General features: G+C 43.4%; 1 protein-coding gene across 3 annotated transcripts; it reads left to right on the forward strand.

The window, feature by feature from the left end:
• The first annotated feature begins 1,023 nt into the window (after positions 1-1,023).
• On the forward strand, positions 1,024-19,100 carry AKTIP (AKT interacting protein). 3 transcript variants are annotated; one of them, XM_074881815.1, is made up of 11 exons: positions 1,024-1,141; positions 1,385-1,417; positions 8,836-8,951; positions 10,280-10,485; positions 12,510-12,574; positions 12,659-12,759; positions 14,064-14,152; positions 14,225-14,323; positions 14,541-14,648; positions 15,356-15,416; positions 18,191-19,100. In XM_074881815.1, exons 3-11 carry the CDS (start codon positions 8,910-8,912, stop codon positions 18,299-18,301), a joined length of 882 nt encoding a protein of 293 aa, XP_074737916.1. In that variant the 5' UTR covers positions 1,024-1,141; positions 1,385-1,417; positions 8,836-8,909; the 3' UTR covers positions 18,302-19,100. The 3 variants fall into 3 exon arrangements, with proteins under 3 accessions (XP_074737916.1, XP_074737914.1, XP_074737915.1); XM_074881813.1 differs by lacking the exons at positions 1,024-1,141; positions 1,385-1,417 and adding an exon at positions 4,105-4,207; XM_074881814.1 differs by lacking the exons at positions 1,024-1,141; positions 1,385-1,417 and adding an exon at positions 4,105-4,207 and having other exon boundaries at positions 18,194-19,100.
• Positions 19,101-24,438: the final 5,338 nt, after the last annotated feature.

The following is a 24,438-nucleotide window of genomic DNA, read 5'->3' on the forward strand; positions in this document are numbered from 1 at the left end:
CCAGAAGGGCCAGAGCCATTCAGTGGTTCCAGATTTAACCAGAAAATGTCCATTCCCATTTCCTCAGAGGTGGTTTGCAGTATTGTCCTTCAGAATGAGAACTGCGACGTGATGTATTCCTCCTCATGGACAACTGTCGTTGTGCACCGTAAAATAACCTCCTTCATTCACTGAGTCATGGATGTATTTAAAATGAAAACACCCATTTTAAAATATTCTTGTATGTTTATCAACATATTTTAGGGATCTGATAATTTCTCTCTCTCGGTTTACTGAAAGGGTATGTCCTGTTATCAGCAATTCCACATTCGCCATTCAGTAATCATGCAAATAGAGACCAGCATGGAGAAACATCAAATACTCCCTGCATCAGAAAAGGCACCATCTTCACAGAGGTAAGAAAAAAAAAATCTAAATTGACTACTTGACAGCTTTTATTTTTACTTAGATTGTTCTATAAAGTGTTGGTAGGATGTTCTTCCAGTACACAAAGGAATTGCATCTGAAAGTACAAAAAAAGATGTTCAGGAGTTCAGGTTTTTAACCATGTTTGTAATTCTGCTTTTTAGCGTTGAAAAAGAGAAAATACCATCTTTCACCTTTGCATTTTTCGAGAGAAAAAGTCATGTTACTATGGGTAGTTACCAGGTAGGTCATGTTTGGTGTCGTTCTGTAGGTCACTTTTCAACATCCAGTTCTTGGTCTCCCTGCAGACCCAGGGGGGTTCGGCGGGCGGTCAGCACAGGCCTGGGTTGGCAGCCGGCAGCAGCGGCGCTGCCCGTCCCTGCCCGTCGCCCCGCGTTGCCGGCAGCAGCGGCGCTGCCCGTCCCTGCCCGTCGCCCCGCGTTGCCGGCAGCAGCGGCGCTGCCCGTCCCTGCCCGTCACCCCGCGTTGCAGGCAGCCCCATGGCCCGTTGCCGGCCGGCGGCGGGCAGCGCGCGGCTGCGGAGCGCCCCCTGGCGGCGCCGAGCGTTCCCTCGCGCCGCCGGCAGCGCCGGCCTTGACTTCCGGTGCCGCGGCGGGGCCTGCGCCCGCCCGCGCGGCGTGGGCCCGGGCTGTGTCCGGGCGAGCGAGGCGGCCGCTGTGCAGGCCCAGCGTTGAACACGCCTTAAGCCACGCGGCCTTCTTCCCCGGAGATGCAGGTGGGGCCTTTGGCAAGTTTAGGTTTGGTTATGAGGATACACGGTTTTGCGGTGTGCACATACCTACTGTGGTAAATCTTGGCCAGCACTTTTTTCCTGTGCTAGCCTAAAAACATTGTTTTAAAAGAAATTCCTTACAGTATTCATACTTTTGGGTGAAACTGATACAAAGTAGCTAAAGGTAGGGAAAAAAGCATCTAAAGTTCGTTTAAACTTGTATTAATCTCCTAATATTTTCTACAGGTACCAAGCCGTAGGGAAAGAAACCTTCATAAGGTAAGCAAGACACAAAAGCATTCTAGGCCAGATTATTCTCCTATACCGGTCAAAATACAAAGGTTTTGTTAAGTAGAATTCATTCAGATCTGGTATGACTAAGAAGGGAATGCAGCCTACCATGTAATTTTTTGAGGCTTCTGTATTTTAGTTCAGCTTGCAGGACAACTCAGCGTTCCTCTTCAAAGTAATTATATTTAAGTTCAATTATTCTGGTGTTACTGATTTAGCAGTGGATAAACTATGTATTCATTTAACATTCCTGATACCTAAAGCTCACCTGAGGACATCTATATGGATGGGCTTTGGGTTTCGAAGAGGGAATAAATTTTATTACACTGCAGTTGTACTGCTAAGTGAGGTTTATGCGTACACTGAAAGATTTACTATCGCATTTTATTGAAAGCCATGTGTTCAGATTTCCTCACTTGATCACACACAGGATAGAACAGAGCAACAAATCCAGGGACCTAAACCGGAGTGCTTTGATATTTTAGGAAAACATTTAGCCTCATTTGAGCACAGAGACACTATTTAAAGTGATGACCTTGCATCCAGATTGCAAACAGATACTGTTTCTGGGTTCACACAAATGGTGTTGAAGATCTGTACATTAATTACAGATGGTTCTAGTAAAAAAAGGTAGAAAAAGGGTTTTCCTTATTAGTCGTTCAGAAAAAAAGCATTTAAGAAAATATATTAGACAAAAATTAGTTTCTGTCTTGTCTTGTTCTTTCTGTAATTGGTAAAATAGGAAACTTTGGACTATAGCAGAGTTTGGGAGATTAACGGTGTTGTGTTCAATGGCTCAATAAAGTATTCCTCTCAATCCTTGGTCTCAAAATATTATGCACATTATGGTTGTGATATAGTTTTGCAACATCCTGAACATGTACACTTAACACTAAAATGTTCAAGGCACAGAATTTTGCAGCATAATATCTATGACATCTGCATAAAGTGTAAATGAGCATTTAACGAGCATTTTGCACTCTTTAGCAAGACCAGGACCTGACACAGGCAAGACACTTTAAGGAATGGTTAGGTCAGAGCAGCCCACTGATGAAGGTAACCATGTAAAAAAGATTTCTGGAAAAGTAACCTTCAAAGGAGAGATGGTGGGAAAAGATTTAGAGCAGAAAAAGGAAAAGATATGTAGCAGGAAAGAGATCAAGAAAGAAAAGGAGGTACCAGGTGACTGCTACTGCATGTAGCGGTGGGAGGCAGGTAATTTAGGCTATGAACCTAAAGGAAGTTGTGCAGCGTTTCAGAGGTGTGGGCAAAGAGCTTGGTTTGACACGCTGAAGAATAGGAAATTACAAAAGGGTTTTAGAAACGGAGACAGTGGTTTGGCCAGAATAATGACATTATTAACTGACTGAAGATTTTAAGGTGGCATTTTGAGGACAGGAAAATAGGAGAAGGTTACAGTAATTGATACAAAGTGATAACCTTAGCATGGTAGTTTTGCTTATAGCTTAGGAACAAAGAAAATCCACCCTGTATTCATTGATTTTTTAATTTTGTCTGTAATTTTCATACTTGAGATAGCATGGATTTTGTTGTCATCTTCTAAACCTTGACAAATTACTTCAGTTTTAGTATAGCATTTTGTAATTGTTCTACAGGGCTCAGAAAAAGACCAATTACAAATTAAGTTTTGTTATTACCTCCTTCAGTAGTGTTTTAGAGGTAAATTTTGTATATATACATATGTATAGGTATAGTTAACTATAACTTAACACCCTGTGTGTATGTATACCTGCTTAGCAATAGTACTGGAAGCTGGTATTAACTTCCATAAGGAAAAAATCCAACTAAACCGTGTTCTGCAAAATGCCGATTTTCAGAAGCTGCTAAAAAAATCGGCAGAAGCCGCTGCGGGGTGAGGTCACCCCTCTCGGCTTGCTCACGCAGCGCTGGGCGCCGTGGCGCCCCTTCGCTCAGCCTGCCCCTACCCGCTCCCGCCCCGGCTCCGGAGGCAGCCGCTGCCCGCCGCAGCCCAGCCGTTACACCGTTACACCGTTACCCCCTTCCCTTTTCTCGGCCTTTTTTCACATCCCTTTCAGGCCACACGTGGCGGCGGTCCCGCAGTCCCGCGCTCTCCCCTCCCCTCCCCGGCGTCACTGCACAGCGCGGCCACCTCCCCCCTCCCCCGGCAGGTTCTGGCCGGACAGAGGGACGCTAACGGACAGACGCCGGTGCTGCTGCGCCCCGTCCCTCCGCGGCCTCGGCGGCGGTTCTGCAGCAGCGCCGGCGCCCCCCGGCCCCGCCTCCCCGCGGCCCAGCCTGCCGCCAGCGGACGGCCCGCCCGCCCCCGGCCCGCCGGCCAATGGCACGCCTCCCCGCTCCCGCCGCCGGCCAATGAGAGGGTTCGTTTCTCTAAGGTCCAGCCCCAGCGCTTGCTTCCTGCTGAGAGTGTGACAAGTGCGTCACCACGGCCCCATTGGTCCGCCCGCCCCAAGACGGACAGGCCGTGGGGCCAGTCCCCGTCCCCAGGGCGGAATCCTCAGCCGCCGCCCGCCCCGCGCCGTGACAGGAGACGAGCCGGCCTTAGTGCATCCCCGAGAGGGCCGTGGCTGTGATTGGCTGGCTTTGTCCCGTCGCCCCGCCCCGCGGGACCTTCCCGGAAGAGCCGGGCGGCGATTGGCCGAGAGGAAGGCCGGGCCCGGATGTGCGATGCTGAGGGGCGGGCTTTAAATGGGGCAGCGGCGGGGGTGAGGGGGGAGCGGCGGCGGTTGGCGGGGCCTGGGCCGCGCGTGCAGCGGAGCGGCGGGAGCCTTGGAGCGGGTGAGCGCGTGAGCGCGCGCGCTTGAGTGCGGTGGCCGAGCCGGGCCTTTCCGGGCGTAGCGCCGGTCGCGGGGAGACGGTTCCCGCCGGTACGGGAGGGCGGCGGACAGCTCTGGCCGCGGGTCGTCTGTCTGCGCCCCACAGGGCCGTCACCTGTCGCCGGGAGGGGCTGGGCCGGCCCGTGCGGCGTCCTCCCGTTCGCCCAGTGCGGAGCTGCCACCGCCGCGCGGACCGTCTGCCGGCCCGGCCAGCCCCGTCCCTGCAGGGGGGACCGGCCGCCCGCCGCGTGAGGCCCGCGCGGCCCCTTCCTCCAGGGACCGCGCGGCGGGGGCGGGCACCGGCGCTCGGGGCGGCTGCCGGCGGGACTGGGGCCCGGCGGGCCTCCCTCCACGCCCTTCCGAACGGCGTCGCTCCGCGGTGGCAGGCGCAGCCCTGGCCTGGCCGCGAAATGCCTCCGGGAACTGACAGGAGAGGCTTCGCCCCGCTCGGCTCCCGGCACTTGGCAGAACTGTTTTTTTTCTCTCCTGTGACCCACCAGTTCTGCAGCTGACAGCCCCCTCCGGAAACCCACCTCTCCTGCCAGTGCTGACAGGTCACCCCCTTGTCTCTTTTACTGTTAGTTCCTGTATAAGAGCTGGTTTCGTTGGCGTAGATTATGATTTCCTCGAGGAGTGTGTTAGAGGAGTGAAGTCACAGCAGCAGGTGTCGATGTGAAAGGTGTAACCCACCTGTGGAGGAAGGGTTGGTAAACAGGCTTGGCTGGTCAGCGTTCCTGTTCGCTGCCTGCACCCAGTCAGCGGCTGCCGGGCTGGCCAGTAGGTTAAGGGGTGGGCTAGTGAAGTCCTTGCGTCCTGAGAAGACCACGAGTGGGTGTGCTGAGGAGAAATGAGATGTGGTGTAGACTGACAGTTACAGTTGCTGGACAAACGTGTAACAGTGTTGCGATCAACATGTATTGTTCTCTAGTGCTCTGCCTAATCCGCTCTGTTTATTTTCAAGTGTAGGAGTGGTTCTGTCCCCTTTTGGGTAAGGAATAAAATGCATAAAAACATATATACAAAAATTTGTATATTATGTTTGTCTATACATTATTTGTTATCTTCTTGAGGAATCACTTATGTTTCCAGACAATATTTAGAAAAGTGCTGTATTCCAGGCAGATGGAAGTTTTTCTCAAATTGGTTTAGTGTTGTATCTAATCTAATGAGTCTGCTGATGACAGGGGAAAAATACAACACATGATATGACAGTAGGTATAAGTAATAGAAGTAATCTTTAATGAAAGTACCTACTGTGGAGTAGGAAAAGGTGAAAAACAAAGCACTTAACATTTTGGTTTTCCTTAGAGCTAACTTTGTTTTTTGAAGTATTTTAGAGTGCTAATGGAGTACTGCCTGAGTTTACCCTTGCTCTGACTGCTCTCGTGCACTGTGTACCTCGGCGCTGGTGAACGTCAGCATAAGGCTACGCCTGGTGGCAGGTGGCTTTCTTAGTCCGCCTGTGACAGGACCTTAGTACCACAGGGCTGCTTAGGAGCTAGAAGGCCTTTCCAAGAAGCAGCATTTGAAATAGTGTTTCTTCACAAATTTGTGTTGTGTTTTTTTAATTGCTGTTGTACTAGAAGAAAAACACTAGCGAAATAAATACCTATAAAAAGCCCGTGTGAGGAGGACTGCTTAGGAGGGTTGCTGTTACTTTCTATTCTTGAAGTAGTAAAAATTAGTAGAACTAATTAGTAGAAATTAGTAGAATTATTAGAGTGGTACACTATTAAGCCTGTTCTTAGATGAGGCACTGTGAATGATGACAGTGTGAGAGTGATGATTTTGAATGTATTTATTCTTTTTTTCATAAAATGAGGAGAATGTATCGGGTTTTTCGGGAAGCCTGTGGTTTCAGTAGTTACAGCACTGTAAGATGCTGTAATGGCAGGTACCGTGTCGTAGACACTGTAGCCCCATGTAAGACTGAATGACTAAACTGCCTAGACATTTCACTTAATGGTACTGGGACTTGGCTCTCCTTGTCTGCTGCAGACCTTTGACATAGTAACAAGTAGGATAAATAGTCTAACTTAAATGTGCTGTTACTTAATTATTTTTTCAATATTTTTTTTAATTATTCTTGTGATTAATGTGGGGTGGTAAATTGTGAGGTGAAGGCACCACAGAACATAAGCAGTTGCAGATAAATTTCCTGTACTGACACGGTTCTCTGCTTCCGTGTAGCATAGCTAGAAGGAGTGAGTGTAATTAGGAATAAACAAACTTGAATGCCTTGAAAAGGCTTTTCAAATGACCCTCCTCTGGGAAACTGGTACAATGAGGTTATTAGTTCTCCATCATAAATGATATTTTAACAGGTGAATGAGACTGGAGACAGTTTAACAATAAGTTTAGGACAACACCATGTATGATTTATTACTAGCAAGCAACTGGATAAAAGATCTCTGTGTGGGAGACTCTCTGGAAGTTACTCTGTAGTTTAACTAGAGTTAAAATAATGTTTTATTTGAAGATATAAAATGCTCTTAATAGCCTGTAAGTAGTCATCTCTATATGATGAAAAGCTTTTCAACGAAGCTGAAGGTGTACTGAGATGCACAGCTGCTTTTGGAAAGGTGGAGTCAGTGACTGAAGTCCATCTAGTACCAGTTGTCAAGCTTCTAGATCAGTTCCCTGTTTCACTGGTAATAGGTCAGGCTGGTTTTTATATGCATATGTCATTCTTTGTCCTCCTTAACTCCTGTATCTCCTGTCTCTGGAATGATGCAATTTATATTACCTAGTCTTAAAAAAACACCAGCCCCAAAGAAAGAAAGAAAGAAAAAAATCCCAAACCTCGTAATCACTCCAGATTCCAGCTAATTGTTTTCCAGCCTGCACCTCAGGTGCCAGCACTTTTTTCTCTTGTCAAAGCCATAGCACTCAGGTGCTGCCTTTGTGTGTCAGTTCCTCCACCCTCTGATTACACTGAAGTTTCCAGAGGAGATGTCTTGTACCTTCTTAGGTACAAGGTACACCCAAAATGTGTCCTGCTGTCTTAGTCTGGCTGGTGTTTCATGGAGGAGAAAAGGCCCGTGGCATAGCCCTCCGGTGTGGCTCTGCTTTCCAGACAGGAGATGGGGGGGGAAAGTGAAAATCTCTTCTCCCTGCTATCGCAGGGCATGCCCCAGCACAGTAGTCATGCTTTTACTTTCTGTTTTCAGTGGCTCAGAGTGGTGTGAGACTCTGGCTGCTGAAGAGCAAAAATATCTGCAGGAACCATGTGTACTGGAATGTGAATGTTTGAGATGATTTTGGGGTGGGGAAATTAATTAGTTTTCATCACTTTTCTGAATGGTGCTTGCATTTTTCAAATACTTGGCTGCTATATAGTCTAGAAGGATATCTGTGACTTGGGATCAGTGTTTCTTTTAAAATTTACTATTGCCAGGCTTCCTTTGGATAAATTGTCTGGCTCTTTTTTTCTTTTAACAAGATTGGCATTTATTTTTCTTTTAGGAAGACTTTTGATCATAATGTTACCATTTTCTCTGTAAACTAGTCAAAGCAACTGATGAACAGGTGGTGCCTTGCTTACTGTAGAAAAACTTAAATGTTGACCACAGTAGAAGCCTCTCTACTTCTCTCACATCCTGTGAATTGCCTTGGTCAGTGTTGTACAACTTCCTATTAAAGGAATTGAGTAAAGTGAATTGCCTCAAAACCTTACTTAATGGAGCCAGAAATAGGGGGTGAGGGGAGGGAAGAAGGGAAACTAGGAGAACTGGAGGGAAAAAAAAAGAGAGGAGGAAATAGGCTCTGCCAGACAAGAGGTGCTGTAGATGAGAGTTCTTGCACAAATAATAGGAAAACTTTTTTTCAAAAAAAAAAAGAGAAAAAGAAAACCAAGGATGTATGCAGTAAATGGATGACACACTGAAACTCCAAATACTGCTGAGGTGCTTGTTATTGAGCTGCTGATCTAAAGAGCATTAAGCCTTAGTACTCATAATGCAACCACTAAATAAGCTACAGAAGAACTTCTGTGTTCTGTGGCTTTGTCTGTTCCTGGTGATGTTCCAATGCACTTGAAAACAAAATGACACACACGTGATGCAAACTCAATGGGAGGATCATCTCTTTCATTGGGAATAGCAGAGATTTTTTCAAACTGGAGCGCTGCACAAACATGCAAAGTTAGCAGTGTATGTGAGGGACAACACTGAACCGTGCTACAAGAGTTAGCTGTTGAAGTACTGCCCAGTGCTGGACTGAAAGGGTGAAGTGATAACTTTTTTATATTTGCATGTGTAGAGGATCTTTATCGACTGTGCTGAGCCAACAGATGGTCTTTTTTTCCAGTTGGCACAATAAAACATGGAATGTAGAATCTAAAATGTCTTTCTAGCAGAAAGAAGGCAGGGATTCACACATAAAAATTATTTCATAGACAACTATATTATTGTCCTGGAGTCTAATATGTAATAGAGCTTGGGAAACTTTACCTATTTTCACTTAACGACAAGAAGTTTTGTTCTGAAGTTACAGAAGTATAAAACTGGCTGCAGAATTAAATCTGAATCCTATTTGTATATAGAGTCTTGTTTATCTGTTAGAATCCATATTCATTCTGTGTATTTTTAGGGTATAAACCAGAGGGGCCTGAGGACACTCTGAAGACACTGAGAAGTTGCAGTCCTTTGTTCGGAATACACGTTATGAACCCTTTCTGGAGCATGTCTACGAGTTCTGTGCGCAAGGTACTTAATGAATGGATGCCATAAGGTGTGAACATGCATTGAGGTGTGGTAGTAGTTCTGGAAAAGACCATTGGACAATCGACAAATACAGTTGGGGTCTGTGTTTTATCCTGAGGTTTGTGATCATCTGCAATAGAAGTGTAAGCTAGCTTTGAGCTTCATTAACTGCAGTGTGCCTGTGGATGGAGTCTACTCCAGAGCTGGTTGACTTTTCTTACCTGAAGCATTGTAGGAAAGATGAAACAAACTTGTTCAAATGGTTGAAACGCTTGTTTCTTAGGACATTTGTTTACTGTCTTATATAGATGCTAGCCAGGCATTGCGTGGGCAAGTGAGCGTTGACAAAACCGTGCCTCCATAATGCTATTGCTACTTCGGATTGTAGCAGTGATAAAAGCATGATAGTTCTAGGGTTAGTCACTTCTCAGGCATTCAGCGCTAGGTCAAATTATATAACTTTGATGATGCTTGTAACATAGGTATTGTTACTAGTCCAAATCTCAAGCGCTTTAAAACACTATAGCTTAAATCATGCCTTTAGTCACCACAGCTAGTCTAATCACAAGTCTATAGCCTGTAGGTTTGTCTTGGCTATCTATAGAATGATTCTGAGATCTGTACATAGTGTGTTCACTAGGACTGTAGGAGTAACCAATTAAGTAGAAAAGTTTTGTTTGTTTTTTATTTTTTGACAAAAGACAGCATAAGCATAAAAAGATTGCTATAGCAAAGCCATTTAAACTCGCTATTACTGTCAAATGGTGATTCTGTCACAGTGGGAATGGGCTATATGATCGGTTCCAAGTGGGATGTTTGTGTTTTAAGCACAGGCAGGAAGTAAAATACATGAATTTTTCTGTAGAAAGTTCTTCTTGCATCTCAGGTTTACTACTCTACTTTTAAAGGTTCTTTGAAGTCTAGAATGTGGGGATGCTTGTCGTTAGAAATGATTTATCTTGATGCACTGTGTGCTAGAAATAGATTGTCTTCTAAGCTGATGTTATGGACTATCTGGTTCCAGTTTCTAAATAAATGTAAGCCTCCTTAAGCATTTGTCCTAATCTGCAGATTTCCTGTCCAGCGTTGATTACTTCTGTGCTTGTAGGCTAGGTTTGACTGAATAAAAGCATATTTAAAAACAAACCCCAAAGAGACATGACCTCCACCCCACCACCCCCAAGCAATAGAACACTGAAACCCAAGATATGTTTCATTGGCCAAACTTGTAATTAGCAAGATCAGGTTTAAACCTGTGCTAAAACATATTCATATGTTAAATGTTTATGAAATATGGCCTGTAATCTTGTGTTTCTCTTTTAATCTAACAGAGACCTGATGCTGAAGAGAAAACATTGAGTGGAGAGCTGCGAACCAGTCCTCTACGAGCCTCTACAAAGAAACAGTTGCCTTCTATTCCAAAGAATGCTGTGCCAATAACCAAGCCTGCTTCACCTGCTGCAGCATCCCAGTCGACAAATGGAACACATGCTTCTTATGGGCCTTTTTACTTGGAGTATTCCCTTCTTGCAGAATTGTAGGTTTTCACTTTTTTGTCTTTATCAGGTCACTGCACTTAAGCTTCAGTGGGAGAAGAACATACAGGGATCTAGTTCTTGCACAGTGTCTCTGCCATAGTCCTTGAAGAAGGCAGTAAAACTTAAGTTCCACTAAATTCTTTTTCTGGAGCAGCAGTCTAAATCTCTTGAGGTAGAAGGGGAGAGGAGAATGAGATGGGATTTTAAGGGATGTGTTTAGATGCGATTCTCTGAACTATTACATTTCTCAATCTTGAAGTAAACACATTTTGGGTTTAGGCATCCTGACCAGTTATCCTAATAGCTTTTTGGTCAGAAATATTGAATTTTTCAGACAAGTGTTAAAATAGAAGCAAGCAGATGTCTAGTGGGAAGATGGTTATGAATGTATGGTACTGTTTAATGGCGTTAGGATGTGGGAGCTTCCTTCAGTTGTTACACGGAGCACTTGAACGCTGCCCGATATGGCTCACTAAATGGGTATTAGGAAGACTATATTCTTTCCTGTCTTTCATTGGTATTTAACATGAAACTTATGAGGGAGGAGTTAGTGTGATTTTAATAGCTTTCTTTGAATCAGTTGAGTTTGATCCAGTCTAGTGATTTGTAGGCTGCTGTGGGAGCAAACAGATCTCTTACTTGTCTGCAAACCTTCCTAGTCATATAAAGTTACATAAACTGTTTTGTGCCACAAAGCTGAGGGGACTTCCTTAGTAATAGACATACTGGATTCTCAAGTATGTAGTGCCTTTTGGAATTAAATCCCTGGAGTCGTTATGCAACACTAAGTCTCAGTTCTTGCATTTAACCATTAAATTGAAAGTGGGAACTCTCAGAACATTAATCTTTTTTTTTTTTTTCAGGGAACTGACCCTGACTACTTAATTCAAGAAAGATGTTTTTCTTCTGCAGCATGCAGAAATACATTTATATCATAATGTAAACTCCTCCAGTTTAACAAATTCATTATTAGGGAAATAATAATGAATATTATGGAAATTGTAAGCAGAGAACTATGTTAATATTTTGCTTTAAGATTATTGTTTATTTGTGCAAGCATGCGGAGTTCAGTTTAATGGACCAATATGTCAAGTAACTGGAAAACTGATGAAGTGAATAATTTGATTTATCATTTATAGTGTCCAGGAGAATCTGCATATCATACAACTACAGCTGGTTAAACTTCCTAGCAGCTTTTTGTGCTCTTTGGTTTGAAAAATAGTAAAAATAGCGCATTTTGCCCCAGTAGTACTGTTGATTATCAAACAGACTTTCCTAAAAGGCAGAGCGATTGAAACTCTTTTCATAATGCACTGATCATTGATGACTGAAGATTATTGCGTTATCATCACAGTGAAGAAGTGAAATAGCAAATAAGTGCAAGTTTTTAGGAAAATGACTTCATCCATCCTGTTAATGAGATGCCTGGAATCACTCACTCCAGATCTCTAACATACCCTGCTCCTTGACTGTCCTTTTTATTCACTGTTACTTTGTTTTGTCAGTTACCAGTGTAATTTTTGGCCTGCAGCATAGTCTCATCTAAAACTGAGAAACTATTTGTTTAAATAATGAAGTTAACGTTTGGTCACATTTCAGAATTAACTACAATTGACTGCAAATCTGTGTTCAAAATTACCTAATTGCATTTTTTTTTTTTTCCTTCTTTACTTTGAAACTGGGGATTCAGTAGAAAAGTAGAAATTGCAGTACTGACACGCATTAAATGTGTCTACTGGGGGAGGAATTTCTACTTGTCTACTTCGAGTTTTCTCAGGAGAAACAATGTTTCCTATGAGTAACTCTCTTAAGTGGAGGGATAGGAAAAGCAAGAGTGAAAGAATATGCTTTCAGTAGTTTTCTGCCATCTCCTCCTGTGAGCAATCTGCCCTTGGCAATTGAGTGTAAGTTTGCAGAAGTCCCCTGCTAAGCTATTGGTAGGATGTTCTGGGTTTACTGTTGTCAGCTTGCTGTAGATTTAGTGTAGTTGTGGAGCTATTCTAAATACTGATTCTAATTGCAGTACCTTGGTTGTAAAGCAGAAATTGCCGGGTGTCTACGTGCAGCCATCTTACCGATCAGCATTAAGTAAGTTTAAACTTAACTTTTAAAATTTTTTTATATATATGTATTTCTAAATTCTTTCACTCAAGCAAACTTTCTCACTTGCAGTGTGGTTTGGTGTAATATTCATAAGACATGGGCTCTACCAGGATGGTGTGTTTAAATTTACTGTCTATATTCCTGATAATTACCCAGATGGAGACTGCCCGGTAAGTGGTTGTGTGTATTTTTGGTTTTTCTTGTGTTCTGGTGTTTTAAGTGTGACTTTCTGTTACAGGTAACATACCAGTTAGCTTTTCATTTTCTTGAACTAGTTTTGTTCAGCTGGCTGGGCTCGCTTGCAATGTCTTGTACATATTTCCTAACATCTGTGGAGGAATCCTGTTACTCTGATGACTGAGGCTGGTGTAGAGTGAAATTCCTGAGGTTAGATGCATTAAAGTATTAAGTAATGAACAGGTTCTTTGCCTCAGCTCTTGATCTGCTACTTCCTCAGCAAGGCAGTTAACATTGAAACACTTAAAGAAGTACCCAAATTCTGAGTAGTGATATAATGGAACATGAAATCCAGGCACTTGTTCTGTGCTTGCTGTAGTACTGCAGGATTTCTTGCCTGTCTCTCCTAAATTACATTGAATCAAAGAACTAAAAGAATTTGAGGAGAACGCTGGTGAAACAAAGGGAAGAGGAGATAATATGGTGTTACCTTCCATTTGTTTTTCTCTTTAGGAAAAAGTATCCGAGTAACTACATCAGTGAAAAAAAAGTAATCTTGTGGCAATCTGACTCTCCAGAGCAGAGCAGCTGGCCCTCTTGGCCAGATTTCTTTTAGAGGAAGATTGGGGGGCAGGTGTATGTAACTGCTGTAACTGAGAACAAGTTGCTGTGTCAGGAAGCTGTCTGCTGGGTATCAAGTTTTGTGTAAAGCTATCGTCTGTAAAAGGACAGAACTAGTAGGAAACAGTTTCTTTCAAAGATTAGACTTTAGTGTCTCTCATACAGCCATTGTTCTTTTGCTCTCATAGGGCTTTAAAACCTTCCTGTTGAAACTAAGTTTTCTTTTGGAAGAATGCACAAACACCAGAGGAAAGTAGCTGTACAGAACTGAAGACACCACGGTGTCACTGCAGAGTTTACTTTAAAGTGTGTAGGATAAAAAAAGTGTTGATTGTAGCTCAAGTATGTAAAAAGCTTTCAGTCACAAATAGCTAAACCAGAAAAACACCTTCAATCTGATCTTATCTGATATTCTTGCCTGTGTTGGCACTCGTGCCTGTGCAGTTAGCTGGATTAGTTTCCTGATTTGGTGATAAGTGTGTGAGAGGGGACAAGACCCTGCATGTAGCATGGGTGTGCTGGGTTACAGTTTTACAGTTGGTATAAATCACTTCAGGTGGCTTGCTTTTAATACAGTAACAATTAGTATTTGGAAGCAACATCTGACTGACCTTCACCTGGTGGTTTTAACATGAGGATTGAAGTTGTCATAATGAATTTCTTTTCTCTAATGCAGCGCTTGGTTTTTGATCTGCCTGTCTTCCATCCGCTAGTAGATCCTTTATCTGGTGAACTGGATGTGAAAAGAGCATTTGCAAAATGGAGGTTAGTGATAACATATTGATGTATAATTTGGAAGAAGTTTGTTCCTTTCTCATTGTGTTTTGTTCTTTTTAGGCGAAATCATAATCACATATGGCAAGTATTAATGTATGCTCGCAGAGTTTTCTACAAGATTGATACAACTAGTCCTCTGAATCCTGAGGCTGCAGTGCTGTAAGTATCTTCCATGTGTATAGACATGGTCTCTTAAGAGATTTTTGCATAGACTTGCAGAAGCAAGAGGTTTGTAAAATTGTTTATCAGTTCATGGTCTCTACCTCCAGAGGTGGTTGTACTAGGAACTGAAGTTGAGGCTTTGCCAAGTCTGTGCTTCTAGAGTAAATCTGTGCCTCCTTGCAATTACTTAACATGACTTACTTCTCTCTTGCAGGTATGAAAAAGATATTCAGCTGTTCAAAAGTAAGGTGGTGGACAGTGTCAAACTATGCAGCAGTCATTTATTTGATCAGCCCAAAATAGAGGATCCCTATGCAATCATGTAAGTACCATGAGCAAGTTTGCTGTGTCCTAATGTTTTGAGAACAAGTTTTGGTGTAGTTGTTGATTTGAAGCCTTTTTCTGCCAAGTTGACTGACCTCTTTTTTTTCTTACATTTATAGCAATAGTTTGAATATTCCTACCCTCATTTCCTTCTGTTTACTGTTGAGTGAATCTTAAATGTAATCAGACACTTGTTTACTGTTTTTTTTTTTCACTAAGCAACCAAGACTTAAAAAAAAAAAATAAATCAACAAACCCCCAAAACCAAACCAACAAACCCCAAACAAACAAAAGCCCCAAAACACCCCACCTCCCTCAAGTAGAAATACCCATGGAGTAAATACTGCTTTTGGGCTTTCCTGAACTCAGTTTGCATGACTGTAGCTTTGGTCATGCTTTTAAAATACTCTTAAGCTTGGCTGCATGGGGGATGGAGCAGTCAGCTCCATAGTGAATACGTGTAGTGTTTCATATAGCCACCTGCTGAATTGCCAGTTCTTATTGCAAACAAAAGCAAAACCCTAAATATTTCTTGTTGAGAAGATCCATGACACTGTGAATGTAGTTCTTAATTATATGTTTTAACACTGAAAACTCTAGACTTGTGGTTTACTTGAAATTCCACAAACTAAACCAAGGAAGATTGCTGCTTTCTGCTCTGTCTGCAAAAATGCAAAGTAAGAGATAACTCTACCTTCTCCATAGTTTTTCTCCATGGAATCCAGCTATACATGATGAAGCTAGAGAGAAGATGTTGACTCAGAAGGTATGTGCAAAGTCCAGATTCTCGCTGTAGTAAGGGTTTATTGCCTGATAAGGGGAGAAAGGTTCTCTCTCTTTGATGAACATGTACCAGACAGACCTTATTCACCCCTCCTTTGGATCAGCAGGCATGCTGAAACTGATTCGGTCTCCTAACTAAGCACTTATGTCACCGTTCTAACTTCAGTGTGTTAAGCAATTAATCATTTAGCCAGCTAGAAAGCTTTGTTAGTACAATTGTTGGCACACCAGGCAGATTTTTTGTTTAGGGATGGAAGGGAGGGGAAAGAAGAGATTTGCTGACTGCCTGTTAGCTTGTCCTGCCTTTGGCCGTTACCATTTCTGTATAACCTGACAGTCCCCAACTTCTTTGTTTTTTCCTGTTAGGAGATCTTTCCTTATTGACTCAAAGCTTCAGGGCGTTCTTCTCATTCCAAACTTTTTGAAGGAGCAAGCAGAGTACTTTGCTCTCATTTTTAATGCTACCATTTCTAATAGGATGTTAGCTAATCAAACGGTGTTTAGAGTTACTTCTCTCACAAAGCACCTGTACTGATACAGCAAGAATGTGTTGGCACATACAGCTTTCACCTGAGCAACACCTTCGGTTTTGGAGGGGAGAAGGGTTCGTTTGGTCTTTTGTTTTGTGGGTTGGTTTTTTTTTTCTCATTGTTTCTTTGCACTTGACAAGAGCTGATAGCAATTTGTCTGCACTGAGTGGCATGACAAGTCAGTCCAATTACAGTGCCTGGGGATTCTGAAATGGTGGCTGTATCTTTCCTAAACTGGCAAGGAAATGCACTCTGAAGGTTTCAGTAACTGACTTGGGCTCCTTGCACTAGAGCTGTGGTGTGGCTTGCTGCTTTTTTTGCAATTAAAAAAAAAAAGTTTGTCAGTCCAAACTTCAGTCTTCCTTGATGCAAGCTTGAACTCGTGTTCTTGCATGAATGAGATTCTTACACTGATCTTGATACAATATGCTGCTGCCTGTAAGCTCAGTGTAGTGATGTTCCCAACTGCCAGAGTCACATCAGCGCCTGAGATGAGGTGGCCTTTCTCCAGCCTTAAAACACACAGGAAAATTTTGATCAGATTCTGACTTCTTGATGTTCTTAAAAACTTAAGAAATACTTTTGACTCTACCCCCCCACACCCCTTCACCTTCATGCTCTACCTCCTCTTTTCTTATCCTTTAAATCAAAGACCTAAAGAGAAAGAATGGATTGAGGTGTCTGAAATGGAAGGGATGTGATTTTTGTCTGAGACTTGTGGCAAACGATGACTTTTCTTTTGTTCTTTTTTTTTTTTTTTTTTTTTTTGGAGATGCATGTTAATTTCTTTCTAAGCAAAAACTAACATCTTCAGTAACTAGTGCATGTGTGGTACTTTAGTTGCTCGAGTAGTTTGGTGATAGCAGGAGTGACCCAGCTTCTGTGCCTTAGAAGATTTGTTTCAAAATGTCAATGTAGCTGAGAACGTTCTCTTCCGTCCCTGTAAAAGGAAGTTCCTAACCCTGTATCCTGTCTTTCCCTTCTTCTGCAACCCTGGATCCTTGTTTATTACCTGTGTAATTCCTTTGCCCTGGGAAACACTAGGCCGTTCTAGAACTGTAGCCCAGGAAAGGCTGTGACATCCCCGTTCCCTGCTGAGCACATGGCGCTTGCTAGATGATGTCCTGTGTGCAGCATATGAGAGGCAGCTGCTACTCTGCCAGGCTCAAGCTTCACTAATCCCTCTTGTTTGTTGTTGTCTGATGTGTTACTGCAATTATGTCACACAGCGTCACCTTTTACACAAAATATGGGGAGGGACAGAAGTGGTGCAGGTTCAGTTTGCTTGCTGACTTAATTTACTTTGTCAGGCAAAAGACTTCCTGTAGTAGGATGAAGCCTACTCTCATAATTAGCACTTTCTAGAACCTGATGTGTCATTCCAGGTCTGATGTAGTTGGCATTCAGATGATCTGATGAGCCTATAGCAGTGTGGAGGCAGGACTAGTTCCTGGTATGCATAAAAAAACCCTCCAAGCTAGTCAGTTTCTTTGTCGTGCTAGAGCAGGTATCTAATTTACAAATCTTCTTAAACTACTTTAAATCTACAGATGCTTAAAGTTGCATCTTTCTCCCTCAACTGGAAGCTTTTTCTTCTAAATTGCAGTAGTCAGTCTCAAATGTTTGTTGCATTGTGTTGGGTAGAAATAGTTACTGTTCAAGCATTTAACAGTGATAAATGCTCAGGGAAGGAAAGGACCATCCTTGGAAAGCATTAAGAAACTCCATGGTTTAGCAAAGGTACGAGTTGCTACTTTGCCATGTTAATTTACGTTCAGAAGCCTTCATGGAGCGGGGTACTCCTCCACCGTATGCCCAACATCGCGAGGTCGTGTGCTATGTTATAACGTCGGGTTAACGACAGAAATGTCTTGGTTTGGACTGACGTTTCTCTCTGTAGAACCAAGAGATTTGGCAAATAGCAATGTAGTGGTGCTGGCCAGTAGTGCCAAGCAAAGGCACTATTCCAAGAGTCTCTTCTAATCTTCATGGCATGACAGGGTAGCAGTACATGAACCAAGTCATTAAAACTCTCCTGTGATGTCAGGGTGGTTCTACAGATCCCAGATACATTCCCAGAAATAAAACCAATAGCCATTTTACTGTTCCTCTTTGAGGAAACGATGCTGGCCTCTTTTATGCTTGGATTTGCCAAAGGTAGAGTGAACAGGGACTTAAGAGGGTTTGGGATATCTAATAATTCTGACTGCAACTTTCTTCTACCTAGAAGAAGCCAGAAGATCAGCACTGCAAAAGCATGCACGTCTCTGGCCTGTCATGGGTGAAGCCGGGCTCCGTTCAGCCTTTCAGCAAAGAAGAGAAGACGATGCCTACTTAGCTGTTCTGGATGATGGTGCACAAAACACTTTCTGTGGGTGGAGGGAATGTAAGGGAGGGAGAAACAGCAAAGCAGCCGTTTCCTTCTTGACTACGGATTAGTACAAACCGAATGGTAGCAGTGACTCCAGTAAACCTGTTCAAGGGATTACTGACTCTTAATGTTTTACATATGCATTAGGTTTTAAAGGCTTGCCTGGAGTTTGGAAGTCTCTCTTGAACACTGCAGTACTTCTACCTGAAGACTGTCTAGGGTGGGTAATTCCTCAGGGCTCTGAAATGCCTGGAGGTTTTGGGTTGGTTTTTAAGCTTTTATTTTTTTCCCTCCAGGAATAGCAATTTTTTAAAGAAATCTTAAATTACTGGCAGAAATATTAGCATTGGAAATATGATGCCAGAAGTAAGCTGTGTTCATGTAAACTAATATAGCAGAGTTAAACACTATATTTAATGGTTTTAAATACTTTTGGTTTCTATTGTAAATATATTAGGATTTGAAATTGTAAATAGACGGTTCATTGACTCCATTTAGCACTTTCCAGAGGTAAAGCTGGGGATGACGTATGATGTATTATTGATTTGTAAATGGATATTGTCACTAAAGCGCACATTAGTCTGGCAGAGTGAAAGCTTGTTAGACTTTTATTACATAAACACTAAAATTTTTTTAATGGCGGTCTCTTGAGCTAATAAAATCTTAGAGGATTTTAGATTCCCTAGGTGTCTAGGGGATTACTTAGGAGAGCTTGGCTAATGTGTGTTAATAGTGACATCTTAAAATAAAAAGACACCATGATCTAGCCTTTGTCCCTCTGTTTGTCTATATTGTAGACACTTAGCAAAGACTGGAGTTGGAATGGAAGCACCTGGCTGCCTGCGTACATGCCTGCGCGTGTGTTCAGGACGTGAAGGGGGCTGAAGGGACTGGCTAAATACAGTTTTGTTCCACACTCAGGAGAACCTTTCTAGAGCATGTGTGAGCTCAGGACAGAATCTCTTACCTTTCACGAGAGTCGTCTTAATGTCATAGCCCAGCGTAAGGCCTTATCCTTGCCTGGCAGGATTTTCCTATGAAAACCTGTGATGTTAACCCTTTACAGCTGGGCTGCCTTTTTGTGACACCTCCTACCTGTCCTGATGGCATTAGTGCAAACCCTTCTGTCTAGTAACAAGTAGTAGTGACTTTTGTGTATAAACGTGATGTGGTGTTTGGGGAGGGTGGGGAGTGATGTGGTGTATATTTTGGTTTTTGTGGGGTTTTGTTGTCTTTCGTTTTTATCTGACGAGCTAAATCCACTTGTCATAGAACAATCTTCCCCTGTTCCCTTTGAGAACAACTTCTTGGGAAACAGACAAAAACTTCACAAGTAATATGCTATCACATACCAAATGAATAATTTAATGTACTGGTGAGGATGACTTGAGTGGTTTCTGTGCAGCACTTAACATTGTATAAATTAAGTACTTTCTCTGTTTTAGGTAATGTTGAAATCTTACTGCGTGATGTAGCTTTAAACCTAAAGCTTCCGCCTTTGAGATGCAGCAGTTTCCTGGGGCTGCCTGGAGTGTCTCCAGTACTGCTGGAATTCCTCTTTAGACAGAAGAATGCAGAGGGTGTGCAGAGAGCAAGGATCCTCTTTCAAGGCAGAGAAGGAAGTGCATCCAAAGGTGCATTTCTTGGGGCTACTCTTTCCTCGTTAATGCCCTCATCTTTTAAAGTGTCTATTATAGGACCTAGGTTCTTGACTAAATGCTAAAATGTTCTTTCTAAACCTTAGTATAGCCATTTATACTCAGTGTAATAAGAGAAATATAAGTCAGAGCGGCTCCTTTCTAAACAAATTTGAGGTTCAAGTAAGAGGAAATTTAAGTATAAGTTACCAAGCAGGAGCTTCTGAACAAGGTATTTACAACTGAACTATTGCCTTCAGCTCTCAGAAAGCTCTTGGGAACTCTGTACTAGTGAGGTATGGGACTATGTAAACCGAAGGCTCTGGCAGGCTCTGGTCATGTGAATTAGTACAGCAGATTTAAACATATTTAATGGAACTTTTTTTTTAATTGTAAACTGTATTGAAAGTGGTGGTTGAGTGCAGATCTTCCAAAAGGACATTTTTGCCAAGGTTGAGTCAGTCCCTGGGTGAGATGTCTGTGACTTGGTACGATTTTGTAGGGCAACTAACTCAGAGTAAACTCAGTTTCTACTGCCTTCAACACAAATCTGTCTCCTCTAGCTCAGAGCTCAATCCAACTTTGCTATGAGGCTGAGAAGATGATGTGTTAAGGCAGTGGATTTAAAAATGGATAGGGAAATCTAGAGCACATCTGCAGTCTTTCGTGACTCTGAAGGCTGCTGCTGATACGTTTTCAGACAGTTGCAAAGTTATTACTGGAGTAACTTTGTGTATTTCCACTTATATCAGTATTGCCATGTCATCCCCAGAGAAGCTTGTCACGGACCATCTAGTGCTTTGGTGTTTCAATAAGTAGAATAAAGCCAACAGACTTGGGGTAGGATGTTTTACCGTTTGAGTCTTGAAATGGTGGCTGCCATCAGGAGAAGCACTCTGTTTCTGCAGCAACACAGCACCGGCAAGGTAACACCAAACTAAATGTTGCTTTCTTGCTGGTAGTGATGGCTTGTTGGAGCAAAATGTTCAACTCCAAACCTCAAAATAAACCTATGCAGATAGTGGATTTGAGATTTTTTTTTTTGTGGTCATTTCTCTCATCTCCCTTTACTACCCCTTTGGACAGAAGGCTTAGGACTTGCAAGAAATTTGCTCTTACTCTTAAGTATTTTTTTGGGGAAGGAAAAAAAAAAAAGCATGTTTCATAAATAAACTGTTAAGTACTGTCTTCAGATCAAAAACTTTGAGTGCAAAATTCTGAACCAGCACTTTGGTTCGTGTACTTTTTCCTATAGTAGCAATATTCTACCCCTTTATTTAAAGGCATTTTTCTCTAACCTTGGTTTTTTGGTCTTGCATGCTGAAGTAAGGTATTTTGTGAGAACAGGACTTGGATGGCAGGTAGCTGTAACCCTGTTAAATTTTTTACATATATCAGTGTAGAAAAGAAGGAAAAGCCTGTGGATCTTGGAAGAAAGCAAGCAGTTCTCTCTGCTGTTCCTGTTCTCAGTTCTGGGATGACACGTGCAGAAAGACTTTCTGTCCTTCCCTCGCTTCCTTACCCACCGTGGGAAAGCAAAAGGAAGCACAAACCTTCTGGAGCAGTTGCTTAGTGCCACAGCTGTTCCTTGAAAAGCTAGTGAGTAACTAATGCTGCTGGTGAGTAACTAACACTGCTAGAGAGTAGTGTGGGAGTGTGCGTGTGTGTACGTGTGTGCGCGGGCAAAGGAAGGAGGAACTGGGCCCATGGCACTTCTCTGCCCCAGTCCTCCTCATTCAGTGATCTTTAGGAAACCACTCCCAGTGTAAAGTGGCTTGGAAACTTATTTTTTCAGTCTTTGAAAGCAAAGAATGTTGGTGTCACCCTGTATTGCCACCCATGGCAGCTGTCTGGCCCCCTCCATCGGGCAAGGGAGGCCCCGTGGGCCGGGCGGCTGTGGGTGCCCACCCTTGGGCGCAGCGGGCGGGCTGCCTGCACTGGCACGGTAGGCGTGTGCTGGTGGCACCTCCCGGGCCAGCGTGGCCCTGCGCAGCTCCACGGCTCCACGCAGCTCTGCAGAGCTCCCGGCTTCGCCTCCCAGCGCGGCTGTGGTCACCTCTCCCGGGGATCTTTGCTGAGGAGATTGAAGCCCTCGTGGAAAAGGGTGAGTGGTCTCGCTGCTGATCTGCTCCTTCGGGAGGGAGGGAGGGAGAGGTGGACGTTGTAGTGGGGGGGTGGTGTCTTGCTCAGCCTCCCTCCTCTTCTGCCAGAACAAAAGCTTGAAGGTGGTGCAGGACAGGGCTGTAACAGCAACTGTAGTGTGGGACTCCAGTTGTCTTCTGCCTCAGGTGCTTCTGAAATACTTGGTAGAAGCAAAGGCTGCTGAGCTGCTGTATTGTAGAAGCAAAGGCCTTGAGTGCTTGTGCACATAGACTGGGGTTGAAGGGAACTGTCCAAAGACCCTTTTGTTCTCAAGGGCATCCTTAGGTTCTTGGGCATGTTTTGCTCTTTTCCACACTTGCCATTTCGCAGCCCTGAGGGCGGTGTGCCTGGGGGAGCCACCATTCTGGGGCAGGAGCTCAGCTGTTCCCTTGCTCTGCTTTAGATCCCTCCAGTGCTTTTGGGTATCTTCTTAATGGCTCTTATTTAACCCTGTGCTTTGCAATCTGTATTAGCTAGGGCATGTGCAGGAAGCAGCTCGCACCCAGCTTGCACCTTCCCCAGCACTTTGATGCTTTGATGTGTGGCACAACACACGGGAACATTTGCAGCAGCCACAGCTGATGTCTCATGCCTAAATCAAAGGACTTCTGGGAGTGAGGGGTGGCTGACAGCTGCTTGACAACTAGCTTAGCATTTGGAAAATGTTCCTTTTGTTGCTCTCATCTTTTTTTTGATTCTTGTGCAGCTGATTTGCTACTTCAAGAAAAATCCTTCATAGTGTTTCTGGCTTTTGTTATTTGCATTGTAGGAACAGATTCCTGATAATCCTAAATGTGCACCTGTTCAGTTTCACTCCAATCTCCATGTCATGTGCCACTCGGGGGTTGTTAACCTTCCCAGCTAACGTAGGGTTTTAGTCAAGCCTGACCTGCCATTGAGCAGCTTGCTTTCAGTTGTCCTTTTCTGCTGGGGAAGTCTCTAGAACGGGGCACAGGGTAGCTGGAGTGGGCTTTAATGTGGTGTTGGACTTGTGAAAACTTGAGAGAAGCAGCCAGCTGCCTTGTAACCTGTACAGAGGAAAAAGAGATGGCCGTGTCTCCTGACTTCTGTCAGCTTTCTCTTCCATGTGGCATTCATGCCCCTGTTAGCCTGTGCGTGGTGGATGTCTGGCAGGTTCTGAGGAGTCCTGAGGGCCTTGGCATTGTCAGATGTTCTGAGTTAGCAATAGAAAACAGAAGCGAAGGAACTGACCCGAAAGCTGAGCTTGCCTTGCCTGGGAAGTGGCTCCGTGGCTTTTTCAAGGAAAGCATGTGGGAAAAGTTTTTTGAGGGCTCGTGTAGCTACTAAAATGCTGTGAATGTTAGTTCTGTTGCTGCTGTTCTTTCTCTCACATGTTTATTGGGAAGGCTGAAATAATGCTTCAGGTTTAGCATTAGTGAAGTTCAGTTAAAGGACTCGGTGTGGAGCAGAAATGGGCTGGGCAGTGTGACTGAGCACCATGTGCCAGCTGGGCAGGGACACAGCACCAGTGCTCAGCTGCAATGGGATGGTTCCTCTTTCCTTATTTTTATGATGATTCAGAAGCCTTTGTAATAAATCACTGACTTGCAGATTTTCTAAGCCACTTAGGTGAAGGACTTGCGTAGAAGTTTAATCCCTTCTAATCTTGGGATGTTTTTCATCTCGGCTGCAGCAGAGTGGCCATGGGACCTAATTCCTACTGTGTCCAACGCAGGAAAGCGCCTGTGTCCCCACGCTGGCTGGTGCTGGGGGGGAGTTGAATAGGGAGCAAACCTGGTGTCACCCAATGTCAGCTCTGAGCTCTGGCAGCTGCTGTTTGATTTGTCCCATTGCTGCTGGGGTTTATAAACCACCAGTTAGTAAAAAGAGTGACAAGGAAGAATGGCAGTGAGGTAGTAGAAATGATGGTTATTTGAGTAGGTTTTGTTTACCTTTGAGCTATTATAGACCTTGGAAGGGCTGGTGAGTCGCTTGGATTGCTCTACGCTAAATCCATGCTAATAGCAGTTTGCTGAAAAGAATTTATTTATTTAAAGATTACAGAATTATTACTTTTAGAATTGAATAACCTGAAACCATCTTTTTTTAAAATTAGATTTAGAAAGGGGAGAGAACACTAATGATGTCTTCCTGTAAGCGGATTTCTGTATCAAAAGAAGCTGTTCCAGGAGCAAAGTAGGTGAATGAGTAGTGAAACAATCCCACTGAAATCAAACCCTTTTCTCCTGAATTTAGCTGTCAGCTTTCCTAGTGCAGGTGTGTCATTTAATGGCAAACTTAAGTTTAGATCCCTGCCAGTACTTTGATAAGGGGCATTTTTGAATATCATCTTTGTAGCTGTGA

The sequence above is a fragment of the Strix uralensis genome, chromosome 12 (assembly GCF_047716275.1).
Source record: "Strix uralensis isolate ZFMK-TIS-50842 chromosome 12, bStrUra1, whole genome shotgun sequence".
NCBI classification, from domain to species: Eukaryota; Metazoa; Chordata; class Aves; order Strigiformes; family Strigidae; genus Strix; species Strix uralensis.